At 40.6% G+C, this 11,008-nt stretch overlaps 1 protein-coding gene across 1 annotated transcript in view; it reads right to left on the reverse strand.

Annotated features, from left to right (window-relative positions):
• Window positions 1-10,990, reverse strand: part of POLR1A (RNA polymerase I subunit A) — a 36,164-nt gene extending 25,174 nt beyond the window's left edge. Inside the window, exons 1-10 of the mRNA XM_054293276.1 lie at window positions 10,836-10,990; window positions 9,555-9,759; window positions 6,649-6,798; window positions 6,456-6,563; window positions 4,940-5,025; window positions 4,734-4,843; window positions 3,182-3,268; window positions 2,436-2,538; window positions 1,633-1,792; window positions 162-335 (exon numbers count right to left, since the gene is read on the reverse strand). Coding sequence (XP_054149251.1) covers window positions 162-335; window positions 1,633-1,792; window positions 2,436-2,538; window positions 3,182-3,268; window positions 4,734-4,843; window positions 4,940-5,025; window positions 6,456-6,563; window positions 6,649-6,798; window positions 9,555-9,759; window positions 10,836-10,912 — 1,260 coding nt within the window. The 5' untranslated portion in view covers window positions 10,913-10,990. The remainder of the gene's footprint in view (window positions 1-161; window positions 336-1,632; window positions 1,793-2,435; window positions 2,539-3,181; window positions 3,269-4,733; window positions 4,844-4,939; window positions 5,026-6,455; window positions 6,564-6,648; window positions 6,799-9,554; window positions 9,760-10,835) is intronic.
• Between the last annotated feature and the right edge of the window lie 18 nt (window positions 10,991-11,008).

Here is an 11,008-nt window from a genome sequence, read left to right on the forward strand (position 1 = left end):
TCTCAGCTTGTGTGTGTTGTTCATTTTGTGTCCTATTGCGACAAGTATGGAAAACCAAATGGATTCTTGCAATGAAAATGCCCATGTACTAACCACAAATAGTTCATTTTTCTTACTCCATCAGCTTCTCTGTTTTAATGAAGACTCCAGCCTGTACCCACCTGACGAATACCAGGGTATTTGTCTGTTATAAGCTTGTCCATGTCACTATCAAACACAATGTTGACATGGCTCTGGAGGCGTATCCAGGCGTTGTACAGCTTATCTGCAATGCTCTGTCCTGGAATTGTTGTCAGCACAGAACGGTCCAGGGGTTCACTATCCTCTCCTGTCTCCTGCAAAAACAGAGATTAGAAACTTGGACATAACAAAAAATACTTTCTACTTACTAGACTGAAGTTTTAGTAATGACTACAGTATTAAATACAGCAAAAGAAACATTCACCATTATTTTGCACTGGTAGTCAGGCCATGTTAGGAATCACTGTAACTAGAAAATCCTATTCTTAGATTAAAATAATGTCAATCCAAGAGATTTTATCACTTAACATCACTTAGTCTTCAGTCTAAAAGCCACTAAACCAGTCACATCCAAAACTCATTGACCTCCTGTCAAATGCTTTAAGAACAGATCTCCATCTAGTGGCTACATTGTGAGTAACTAACAGCGTCTCCAAAATGTTTTACACTGCAGATGTAAATCAAGTTCCCCTGAAACTGAGCCCAGTGTCAAAGACTCCTCCATGATACAACTGATGAACAAATTTGGAATGAGGCAAGCTGACATACACTGTTATTTACACTATACAACTATGTGAACTGTCAGCAGCAGACAAATATTGTTACTAACTGTATTATTTATGAAGTTTTACATCCTACTTAGACATCCAGCTGTCAAAAAATAAACACAATCACAACTGGCTCCACTAGGCTTAGAAACTGAAGTGACTTTTCGCCCCTCTTTTAATGTGTTGAAATGCTGGCAAAGTTTTATTGTGAACTGTTTGTGCTGTACACATTTAATTCTCTAGAAACAGGAGCCTGTTATGTCTCACATACAAAAATCCATGGCTGAGAGAATCTGAGCAAAATGGTTTTTTCCCTTTGCACCAGCCAGAAAAGAGCAGAGGGGAAAAAACCAAATGGTATGGTGTTGAAAGTGAAGGGAGATGACCCATCCTTGTTGATCAGCATCGAACTCCAATTTATTGATCTCACTTACACACTTTTATAGTGGTGTTAATTAAGCTCATGCATATTGCAAAATCCGAGCTCACCGTAGGTCACAGATTACACATTAACCCCTCCTTTTGTTTTCAATACCTGTGGTTTGTTATTGAATCTAAGATTTATTTTCTCACCCTGTTATAAAAGTTTTCAAGGCCTCCATGTTATTGAAGACAGGCTTGAGAACTTAGCTGTTTACAGAAACAGGCTGTGAGAATTTGCTCCTCACAGCTGCCTTTTAAGCCATTTCTGAGCAAAATTCTCCAACAGGATGGAACATCTTCATCAGCAGATATTCCAACAGCTCAGGCAAAAACTGTCACAGGAATAGCTTAAACAGGAGCCTTCCTGAACTCGACCCACCCATCCAAAAAAAGAAAGAATAAGAGAACCAGCAACTCTTACTGTCTGAATTTCTTCTGTAATCTTTATTGGCTGACACTGTTCTTTGGCCATGAAAACCAAGAGCTTCCTTATCAGCTGGGCATCTTTCATGACAGCCTGCAGGTTCACAGTCTGCCCGTTGGTGAACAGGCGATCTCCGAGGCGATTCACAGGACGGTACCTACAGCAAACCAAAATCACCTCAGAGGATCAAAGCCACTCAAAAGCAGCTGGAAAAACCTCAAACATTCTAAGCTAAATCTTCAGGTCATGGAAAATAATCCAAGCTAACGGTGGGCATTTAAAAACTCGTATATTCTACTGGGACAGTCATAAAAAATGAATGATCCGTAATAAGAAATTCTATCAGTACTGTGCAGTTACAATATTCTATATTTATTCAAAATACTAATATATAAATACTAAAATACTAAATATAAATATACTAAATACCAAATATAAATACACTAAATATATACTATATATTTAATATACTTATATTGTATTAATATATACTTATATTTTTATATACTTGTAATATACTAAGTATATACACTATACTAAATATTAAAATACTAAAATATATTTTAAAATATAAAATACTAAAATATATATTTTCAATAATTAGTATTTCAGTCTTCTAACAGACTCACTTGAAGTTACAATAGAACTTATCAACTACTAGTATCATTTTTATTATTTAAACACTCTACTGACACTTAAGCAGACCAGTGTCTGTATTACAGGAGTTTGAATCTCCAACTCCTGCAAAGAGTGCACTAAATCCTGTGATTTCTACAAGGTTTTGGGGGGATAAATTTTACCTGGAAGGCGGAACCACAAGCAGATCTAGAAAAAACATGTCTGGACTGAATTCTGAACTCTCATGGGGATCCATCCCAGGGAAGAGATAACGCAGAAAGAAACCTAAAAGGAGACAAAAGAAATAAAAACTCATTCTCATTGCTATTGTTTGGGAATCCAAACCCCCAGATGCACTTGGTCAACCAAGTCTAAAGAATCTGCTAAGTTAACACTATCGAACCTGTTTAAAATAAAAACATTCAGACACATTTTTTGTCACATATGAGGTATTTTAGGAACAACTCTGGACAGAAATATAGATTATAGCAAATGGAGAAAGCAGAAGTAGAGGAAGAAAGGTTCCAGCAACTAACTGTGACAGATTCACAGAAGTGCTTTGGTTTCTCCTGGCAAGTGCAGACAGATTCAGAGCACAGACAACCCAAAAAAGAGGCTGATAAATCCATTCTCAGTCTTTAACCAGTGTAACTGTGGGGTGCAGCACCACAGGAAATCACAGTCTCTGCAAACAACTGCTGTGATTTGTGAGGAGCCACAATTTGAGAATAAATGATCAAAGTGTTAATTGAATCCAGGTCTCTGCATTCACTGGCTGCCAGTCCTCCTGTCACAAAACTTATTTTGCAGCCAGAAGCCCCTAAGGCAAAAGGCAAAGATTTGCTAAGGAGTTCATACTGGAAGATTTGCAGATTTGTCCAGTAAATGGTACAGAAAATAAAGTCATGTTACTCTTCACAACCATTACCTTCATTCTTCCACAGAGCCAGGATGTATTCCTTGGCAGTCATTGGTGTCAGGTATCCTCTCTTCCCTAACTGGCTTTCATCAATACCTGAAAAGTTGAAAAGTAAAAAATAAAATAAAAATAAAACAGTTATTAAAAAAAAAATCTCAAGACATTACTCTGAAAGGTGTTGTTTTTTGGGGTTTTTTTTGCTTACAGTGGTGCTTCCAGCTCAGAGAAGGAATGGAAATATAAAATATACTGGCTGACATCTACATCAAAGTTATCATTTAAATGTTTGCTTTGGGAATATACAATTAAGTAAAAAAGAAACCATTTCTGTGACTAGTAAATATGAATATAAGTAACAGAAATAAGACTCCACTCTAACACACTGAACCTTCCTTCAAATGATCTCATCCCCTGACAAAACACAAGTCAAGTCTCAGCCTGCAGCTGGGGAAGCTTTCAGAGGGGTTCAGGTACTACCAGGGAGGTACCAAGGTTTCCATGAAATACTCAACTGAAGGAGACAAAAGCACCATCCCTATGATATGTGAGAGTCTGGGCAACCTCTGCTTTGGAGAGGAAGGAAAACACATGGTTTTGCTACTAAAAAGCAAAAAGATCAATTATTTTCAAAACAAAGCCAGAGATTTTAGCTCTCAGTTTCCACAACTTGATCAAAAGCAATTCTCCCACAACCTCAGACAGTTTCCTATTCTTCTTCTGGCTTAGGTCCAGAAATGCAGATTTTTGCACACTGGAAGTTCAATTCTCCATTCACCTAGAAAACCTTTCTTTTCCTCAAACAGAAATGCATCAATGCCAAGGTTAAAGGTACTCCCTTTTGGGAGTTAACCATCACAGGCTATGCACAATGTACCTAACTGGGTGATCCATCCCAGTTCAAAACACAGAATACTTCCCATTTTGCTTCTTCAGCCACAGCTCCAGAGATTTAATCTAGCATTTAAATCACAGAGTAGCAAACAGAATAAACTCTCTATTGGAAACCTTTCATAAGGGCTAAATAACACACAAAAATTTCTGCTTCAACTCTGTCTCATTGTGTAAAGGATCAAGGATATGAGAAGGAAAAGGAGGTTCAAATTTATTCAAATTAATTAATCCTGGAAAGTGCCACCTACTTTGTTTTTTGTCTTTTACTCTTTAAAAGGAAATTAATTTGTAAGAGTTACGATTATGTGATTTTCTTTCTGAAGTTGGTCAACTTCCTCCTAATTAATTTTACCTGTAGTTGCTCTGTTTAAAAAATCCAGCAGAAAATCAACTACCTGCCAAAAATGAAGTGTCCCAAAACCACTCTAAAGGTGACAAAGATTATGCTGTTGTACTTCTTTTCCTGACACAGAAAGCTGCAAAAGCACAACAGGCTCTCAAACAGAAATTTAATGGAATTGGGTTCTCTCTGACTCCTGAGCTTACTGGTTTAGTTATAATCAGTATTTTTTATAAATGAGTTCCAAGTGCACAGTCACTGCTAAGAATCTATGCCCCTTAAATGCAGGGGAAAAGTGCAAAATATCTGAGTAAAAGACAAATATTTCACCTGCTGTTTCATCCAGAATGCCTTCCTGGCCTGACTTATGGTACACTGTGGAAGGATAGGTGACTGTCAGCTTGCTGTTGTGCTCCTTTCGCACCAGTGATCTCCTGGATCTTGAAGGGAAAAAACCCAAACAGGACAAGGAAATAAAGATTAATATAAACACAGCATTTAACTAAAAACCAGCTTCCTCATGTAGTTAAACTTACTTGCAGTTTGGGCATTTCTTTGAAGCCATGTGTGCTTTCCAGAACTCTGATACCAGTTTATTTCTACACTCACACACATTTTTGACCTGGTAAGGAAAAAAAAAACCCTTAAAAATAATGAATATAATAAAAATAAACTTAAATATGTCATATGAAGATTTCACTAAACAGCACACAATTAACATTACAACATGAACATTAATAGTATCAATGCACACACATCCTTGTACTGATTAATTCATGTCTTGATCTGTAGTGTTCTTTCATCATCTTTCCATTTGCTGGAGGGACACATCCCTCAATGATCTCCATGCTCCTTTTTCAATTTATTCCATAAAGTCTTTAATTTTCAAGTCAGTACTGGAATTTAAAGCTTTTCTCTAATGATGATTTCAGTAAGTATAAAAATGACAAAAAAACACTTCTTTTGACAGCTCATGAATGTATGATTTACAAAGTGCTTAAGCTTAGTTTTAAAACAAGTGATCAAGGAATTAAAACTGGCTTATAAACAAATCTCCTGAATGATCTTAGATTATAAGTATCTTCTTCACTCACCTCTACTAACCGTGTACTTTAAACTACATTTAAGTGGAAATTAGAATTCAATTACACAAGTCTTCCTAAAAATGTCAGTGTAATTAATTCTGAAAGTTTGCTGGATGCATGAGTTCTCAAAATGTGTTCTGCAGCTCAAAACAGTCAGAGGATCAGACAGAGAAGTATCAACATCCGTAGGTGGTGTACTGACAGCACTATCAAATTTTAATATGGTATTTACACTATCAAAACATTTCCCTGCACAGACATTTCCCTATTTTCCAGAAATTCAACAGCTGGACTAACAGGAAATAAAATCCTTTTTAAGTTTAATTTCAGACATTTCCCTCAAAAAGCCCTCTAAACATAACATAGTTCAGAACTGGACAAAATCCAGCACCTGCAAAGACAGGCTTTGTCCTGCACATCATTTAAGAGGATAAAGGCCAGGATCTCAGGAGAAGCACTGCCTGTACTCACATTTGAGCACCGATTTCTTATTTGAGAGCTTTGTAACATTTCCTGCACGTAGCAATTCAACTCCTCCTCAGTTTCAAAATCCAGCACCTACACAAATCCTACACCTACATGTTCTGCACATCATTCTTTTAAGAGTTAGATAAAGGCCAGGATCTCAGGAGAAGCACTGCCTGTACTTACATTTGAGCATCGATCCCTTGTCTGGGAGCTCTGTCACATTTCCTGCACATGGCAATTCAACTCTTTCTCAATTTCAAAATCCAGCACTTACATGCTCTGCACATCACTATTTTATGAGGATAAAGGCCAGGATCTCAGGAGAAGCACTGCCTGTACTTACATTTGAGCACCAATCCCTTGTCTGGGAGCTCTGTAACATCTCCTGCACATGGCAATTCAAATCCTCCTCAGTTTCAAAATCCAGCACCTACATGTCCTGCACATCATTTAAGAGGATAAAGGCCAGGATCTCAGGAGAAGCACTGCCTGTACTTACATTTGAGCACCGATCTCTGGTTTGGGAGCTCTGTAACATTTCCTGCACGTGGCGATTCAACTCCTCCTCAATTTCTGAGCCTGTTGCATCTGCACACTGCTCTATAAACTACAAAGAACAGAAGATAAATTGGCAGAGAGCTTTAGAGCTGTGAGACCACCCAAAAAGGGATGGAGCACCACAGAGTACTTGCCCTGTTGAGGATGATTTCGAGCTCATGGACAGCATGCAGCAGCCCTTTCTGCAGCACCTTCAGCTGGCTCAGCAGCAGGTGAACCACGGCTCGGGGACATGTCAGCATGTGGCAATTCAAACAGGACCCTCTGATCAGAAGGTACAATTTCTGCAAAGGAAAGGGGAAGAAAAGGTTATCCTGGCAGATGTACTAGCTTGCACAGTAAGCAAGTAAATGCAATTGTTTGGATTTAAAGAGAGTGCTACTATGTCACCATCATATTTACTGAAAAAACCCTTTGCCAGGATTTCTCTCCTGGGAAGCTGAGAAGCCTCAGAGAAAAAGGCAAACAATATTATCTCATGTGCTTCTCTTGTGTTTTGCTGCTTTGGAATGTGGTTTGGAGACTGTTTATCCAACAGGTGGATGTTTGATTGGTTTCATGTGAATTGTTTTAACTTAATGACCAATCACAGGCTGTGTTGGACCCTGAGGAGAGAGTCAAGAGTTTTTCATTAGTATCTTGTCAAACATTCTGTAAGTATCCTTTCTCTGTTCTTTAGCATAGTTTAGTACAGCATAATATAATATAATATAATATAATATAATATAATATAATATAAGCCTTCTAAGAACATGGAGTCAGATTCATCTTTCCTCCCCACAACAGGGAAATACCCAAAAATACCACACTACTATAATTGGGAGATTAGATTAATGGTTAATTTTAATAATAAAGAATTTGCTTGAAAAAAAATTTATTTCAAACAAACTCATAGGCAAAGCATGATCTGTAGGTAAACTCTCTGCAGGCTGTCGACTATCGATGCAGGGGGACCCCAATCTAGGGAATAATGTGCATTGACTCCATAATTCAGAAGGCTGAACAAATGCTTTATTAAGCTATACTATATTACACTAATACTATACTAAATTACATACTAAAGAATACTAAAAAAAATATTATAACTGTTTGAGACAGCCAGGACACACCTTTGACCCAACTGGCCAAGGAATCAAAAGAACTTTCACCGGTGTTTGTCACTATGATATTTTATGAAAAATCCCTTTGCCAGGATTTCTTCTTCTGGGAAAATGAGAAGCCTCAGCTTCTCCATGTTTTGCTCCTCTGGACTGTGGTGTGGAGATTGTTTATCAAAACATGTGAATTGTTTTTAATTAATGGCCAATCACAGCCAGCTGTGTCTGACTCTCTGAGTCTGTCATGGGTTTTTTATTATTCGTTCTTGTCTGACCTTCTGATGTCTCCTTTCTCTTTTTCTAGTATAGTTTCAGTATGTCATTTTCATACAGTATAACATAGTATAACATAACATAACAATAACTCAGCCTTCTGAGAACAGGAAGACAAATTCTCATCTCTCACCTCATCCTGGGGACCTCAATTAACAAATCACTTTGGGTAAACAATCTCTGTAATATATTCCACATGTGCAAAACAACAAGAGCAGTAAACAGAGATAAGAATTGTCTTCTTCTCTGAGCTTCTTACTGCCTTCCCCAGGAAAAGTCCTGGGAGAGAGTTGTGTCTGCTGCTCCCTGTGAAGAGAGCTGTGGCCACAGCCACATAACAGACACATGAACCACTTGTGGTATCTACAGCAGCTCTGGGAGCCAGGCTGCTCTTACACAGCACCATGATTACAGCTCCTGACAGCTCACCCCAGAGAGGACAGTGTGGAACCCAAACCCCAACACCAGTAAAATGAAACATCCTGGTCTCAATCCTACAATGTTCTTCACACTATCATGTTTTCCTCAAGGTCTGGGAAATTTTCAGTGGGTTTTATTATTTATCACAGTTCTCTCACTTCCCCTGTGGCCTGAAGGCTGGGAATCACTGCTGCAGGATTTTAACCCTTGGTCAATACAGTTATTTGACTCAAAGCTGTAACAAAGCTGGAAGCAGGTACCTCATCTAAGTTTGGTCACTTGAAAGTGAGGGTTTGACTCTCAGTTAGTAGCCTGTGCAAAAAGCAGCTACTGTAAATGTTGAGATCAGCACCTCAGAAGGAAAATTCATCCCAGCTCAGGTTTGTTAAAAACTGGAAGAATAGACAGCGGTTCACGTGCAGTAGTTGTTTAAAGGAAATGATAATTTTTACTGCGCCATTCATTTAATTAAAGCACAACATCCTGCAGTCAGTCACATACTTCAGGATGAATATCCCCCCTCACCTACCTGTCAACATTGAGTAAAACAATAGCTACAACAAAATGCATATTTTTCAAAAGGTCTATTTGTGTTGAATTATCATGACACAACAAAGCTTTTCTACTGCATCTGCTGGTATCACACTAAAAAGAGAAAACAGATCTTGGCACCTTTACTGGGGGAAAACTTCACTGTTTTCAAGGACTGCAAACACATAGAACCACAGAACAATGAGCTTGGAAGAGACTCTAAGACCACTGAGTCCAACCAATGCCCTCACACCTCAACTAGCCTATAGCACCAAGTGCCATGTCCAGTCTTTTTTAAACAGATCCAGAGATGGTGATTCTACCACCTCCCTGGGAAGAGCATTCCAGTACTTTATTATTCTTTCAGTGAAAATTTTTTCCTAATATCCAACCTATACCTTCCCTGCCGTAGCTGCAGGCTGTGTCCGCTGGTTCTGTCAGAGACCAACCCACCTGTCTGCAGCCTCCCTTCAGGAAGGTGTAGAGAGCAATAAGGTCACCTCTAAGCCTCCTTTTCTCCAGGCTAAACAGCCCCAGCTCCTTCAGACATTCCTCACAGGGCTTGTGTTCCAAGCCCCTCATCAGCCTCGTTGCCTCCTTTGCATGCACTCAAGCATCTCAACATCCTTCCTAAACTGAGGGGCCCAGAACTGGACACGACAGCCTGGGCACCAGCAGCCCTTTGCCCAGCAGTAATTCAGTACATTTATAACACCTACATCGAAGAACAGGGGGTTGTAGACAGGCAGAGGCAGCTCTATGTGGCCGAAGTGCCCGGGGCAGTTGCTGAAGTTCTGCATGCAGGTGGCACACACTTCTCTGGAGTCCGGGGGCCCCAGGGCCAGGTCATACAGCCCGTTCACAGCTGGATTGCCCACATTGTCCAGGTACTGAGGGTTGGTGATGGCCTTCACACTCAGCTTCCTGAAGTGGTGAAAGGAAAAAGTGAAAATCAACGGCAGTAAGCTTGAATGGTACAACTAGAGTCAGAACCCAGGACATCCCTGAGCAGCCCAGACCCCTGCCAGGGGGCTCAGAGACCCTGGCACAGAGCCCAAGATGCCTGTGGTTTTGATTATGACCCATGGAGCAAGTTACCAACCTTAGATGAAGATCAGCAAGCCACGACAGTTTAAGCAGAATGATAGTGAATTTATCACAGGGTGAAAAAATAGATTTTGGGGTTTTTAGAATGGGGGTTCAGGAGGCAAGATGGAGGGAACTGGGCACGTCCAGCCTTTCTCCTTCTTCTTCTTGGCCTCCATCTTCTGCTGTGATGTTGGCACTTCTAGATTGGTTTAGAGTGGAAGCTCGCTGTCTAACATTGGTGATAGGTATTGGGAAGTACTTGTAAACATTGTATACGTAGTTTTTACTATAAAGACATAACACCGCCCCAGAGTGCCTCTGACTGTCGTACTGAACAGACCTCAGCTGGACAGAAGAAAATATTTTATAGATAAGGAACAATAAACAACCCTGAGACCGAGAACTGAAGAGCTCTGACTCCTTCTTCAAGCGCCACGCTGGGCAAAGAGACTTTCCAACTTTTCTCGGGGTCACTCTGACCAGCGAGAGATCCCGAGACAACCTAACACGGGTATTTAGTAGCTGTGTGATCTGTGTGATCTTCTCCATTGATTAAAATATCTTTCTGAGAGCATTTTGCTAATGCAATGGAAATGTTTGTATCGCTGATTTCATTATACAATGAGCAAAATCATTCATATCTCGGCAAATATTTATTTTACACGACTAGCCACTCTACTAAGAAATCACATAATTTTGTCAGTATGTCCCCTCGAGCGGCGCGAGATTTTGTACAAAATTAGGCTGCCGCCATGCCGGCGGCTGGGCCACAGCCCAACCGGACTACAAGTCCCAGCATGCCGCGCGCCACAACCCGCCGCAGCTCCCGGCGCCGTGCCGCGGGGCACGCTGGGACTCGTAGTACCCTGCAGCATCCGCACAGCTCGGGCAGCGCACACATGGAGCCTCACCTGATCTCCTCGGCCGTGTACATCCCGAAGGACACCCCAACCAGCCGCCGCCACGGCACCACTTTGGGCGGCTTCATGGCGAACGAGCAACTCTTCCCCGGCCGACGGCGGCTCCCGCTCTCCCGCTGGAAGCGCCGCACCACGGGCAGCACCACGCGGTCCGGGCTGCGGGG

The sequence above is a fragment of the Melozone crissalis genome, unplaced genomic scaffold, assembly GCF_028551555.1.
Source record: "Melozone crissalis strain CALT ecotype California unplaced genomic scaffold, PUWL_Pcris_2 ptg000132l_1, whole genome shotgun sequence".
In the NCBI taxonomy this organism is placed as follows: domain Eukaryota; kingdom Metazoa; phylum Chordata; class Aves; order Passeriformes; family Passerellidae; genus Melozone; species Melozone crissalis.